Raw genomic sequence first — 2,486 nt, 5'->3', positions numbered from 1 at the left:
CTCTCTCTCTCTCTCTCTCTCTCTCTCTCTCTCTCTCTCTCTTTCTCTCTCTCTATTTTTAATTTCGTTTTGCTATGGTACATACCTCTGCTTGTCTTCTTGTTTTTTAATAATCTGTGGTCTGATGAGTTAAAAAAAAAAAGAGAGAAAAAAAAAAAAAAGACAATGGAATGTATAAAGGAAAATTGTGCAAGCTTGATAAAGAACGAGAAAACCTCTTTCCCCAAAAAGAGTGGTGCCAGACAAAATTACTAACACGCGTTACAGTTTCTTCGACCTATTACTTTCCGACAGACGACGATGAAGAAGGGCCGACATTTAAGGACAAATTATTGACCGCGGTGCTACGTTGCATCGATATCTTCTGCGTGTGGGACTGTTGCTGGTTGTGGCTTGAGTTTCAAAAATACGTGGCTCTTTTGGTGTTCGATCCATTCGTAGAGTTGTTCATCACCCTTTGTATCGTCGTCAACACACTATTCATGGCACTTGATCATCATGATATGGACAAGGATATGGAAAGGGTGCTCAAGACAGGAAATTATGTAAGTTTTAATAGGTTTGTCAAATATATTACAAAAAATTTTTATCGAGTTGGAAAAAATTGTATGTTGAAAAGTAATGTTTGCAAACTTTGCAGTGTAAAAAGTTTATAAATATTTTAATGCAAAACATTTGTAAACACGAAGATAAAGTAAACTTTATAAATTGTGAAAAATTGCAAACAATAATACAAATTATACAGTGTAAATTTACAAATATTTTAGCGCAAGGTTTTGAGAACTTTTTCTTTCATGCATTTAAGAATCGATTTTTTCTCTCTCCTCTCTCCTCTCTCTTTCTCTCTCTCTCTCTCTATCTCTATCACTTTCTCTAATAATAGATAATAATATATTTATTTAAATTCTAGTTCTTCACGGCAACATTCGGTATCGAGGCAACGTTGAAGCTGATAGCAATGAGTCCGAAATTTTACTTTCAAGAAGGATGGAATATTTTCGACTTCATTATCGTCGCTCTTTCGCTTTTGGAGTTAGGATTAGAAGGTGTACAAGGTCTTTCCGTGTTACGATCGTTCAGATTGGTAAGATTATCCTTTCATATATATATATATATATATACATATATTTTTATTTTTACTTTCAATTAAAAAATTATTTTAAAATAATCTTTCCAGTTAAGAGTGTTCAAATTGGCAAAGTCGTGGCCTACGTTGAATCTGTTAATTTCCATCATGGGTAGAACAGTAGGCGCCCTGGGTAATCTGACGTTCGTGTTGTGCATCATTATCTTCATTTTCGCCGTGATGGGTATGCAATTGTTCGGCAAGAACTACACTGACAACGTAGATCGATTTCCGGATGGTGATCTACCAAGATGGAATTTCACCGACTTTATGCATTCGTTCATGATCGTCTTTCGCGTACTCTGCGGAGAATGGATCGAGTCTATGTGGGACTGTATGCTTGTGGGCGACGTTTCTTGCATACCATTCTTTCTGGCCACTGTCGTCATCGGTAATCTGGTTGTAAGTATGACTTGACGACTCTCTAATTGGTACTAAATTGCAGCTTACGTAAAGTTTGCCTATTAACTAATTTTCTGTTTTCATTATATATTCATCGTATCAAAGATTCAATGTTAAAGTTTATTTCAAGTATAATATATAATCATCATTTATGATTTTGAGTTTGATCATTTTTTAGTTCTCAGGTATGTATTTTTTTCCATTTAAAGAATTAACTCCTAAGTTCATAATTTATTTCTAAAAGAGATTAAATTCCTTCTTTTTTTTTTTTCCACAAAACTATAATTTTTCTAAACTTCTGATAAATCTTATTAATCTTTCTTTTTATTAAAAGGAGAGCAAATGAACCAAATGAAAAAAAAAGAAATTTGATGTGCAACGAACAGGTGCTGAATCTCTTCTTGGCTTTGTTGCTGAGCAACTTCGGCTCGTCGAATCTATCGGCGCCGACCGCAGACAACGATACGAACAAGATCGCGGAAGCGATCGATCGAATAGCACGATTCGTTAAGTGGATCAAGCGAAATGTCCTTTATCTTGCTAAAATGATGCGAGCCAAACTCACCAATCAGATATCCGATCAGGCGCCAGGTGAGGGACCGTCCAACAGTTGGAAAGAAGGTTTATATCCAATCAGATCGCTTGCTGTGTGCGCTGTGTAGTTCGTGGCACTGTTTTTCAGTTTCTGCTTTTCACTTTTTTCAAAGAAAAAAAGAAAAAATAATTTTTTTTCTTTCTTTTTACGTTCACTTATTTCGCTGCCAGTCGACGAAAGGAAATTTAATCTCACTGATAGATTGAAAATTTACAAAGAGAAACAGCGCGATACACCATAGTTAGCAAGATCAATCCTTTTCTTTTTTAATACTCGATTGATCTTATTTAGATTTGATGCTTTTTATTATGAATTCCTGTTTCTTTTTTCTTTTTTTTTTATTTATTCATGTAAAATCAGAAA

At 34.6% G+C, this 2,486-nt stretch overlaps 1 protein-coding gene and 1 long non-coding RNA gene across 33 annotated transcripts in view; one reads left to right on the top strand and one right to left on the bottom strand.

The window, feature by feature from the left end:
- The window catches only part of LOC102678064 (sodium channel protein para), a 57,363-nt gene that overhangs the window by 41,314 nt on the left and 13,563 nt on the right, over positions 1–2,486 (top strand). For 14 of the 32 annotated variants that reach the window (XM_006612998.2, XM_006613022.2, XM_006613017.2 and 11 more), the window contains 4 exons: positions 268–545; positions 911–1,084; positions 1,178–1,528; positions 1,915–2,149. In XM_006612998.2, the coding sequence (XP_006613061.1) occupies positions 268–545; positions 911–1,084; positions 1,178–1,528; positions 1,915–2,149 (1,038 nt within the window). The remainder of the gene's footprint in view (positions 1–267; positions 546–910; positions 1,085–1,177; positions 1,529–1,914; positions 2,150–2,486) is intronic. The other 18 variants (XM_006613014.2, XM_031509208.1, XM_006613023.2 and 15 more) reach the window with 3 other exon arrangements.
- The window catches only part of LOC116185223, a 14,881-nt gene that overhangs the window by 6,669 nt on the left and 5,726 nt on the right, over positions 1–2,486 (bottom strand). The window lies entirely within an intron of this gene.

Source organism: Apis dorsata, unplaced genomic scaffold (genome assembly GCF_000469605.1).
Source record: "Apis dorsata unplaced genomic scaffold, Apis dorsata 1.3 scaffold_132, whole genome shotgun sequence".
NCBI lineage: Eukaryota > Metazoa > Arthropoda > Insecta > Hymenoptera > Apidae > Apis > Apis dorsata.
Note: the sequence above shows the minus strand (reverse complement) of the source record. Positions and strands in the feature narration are given on the sequence as shown.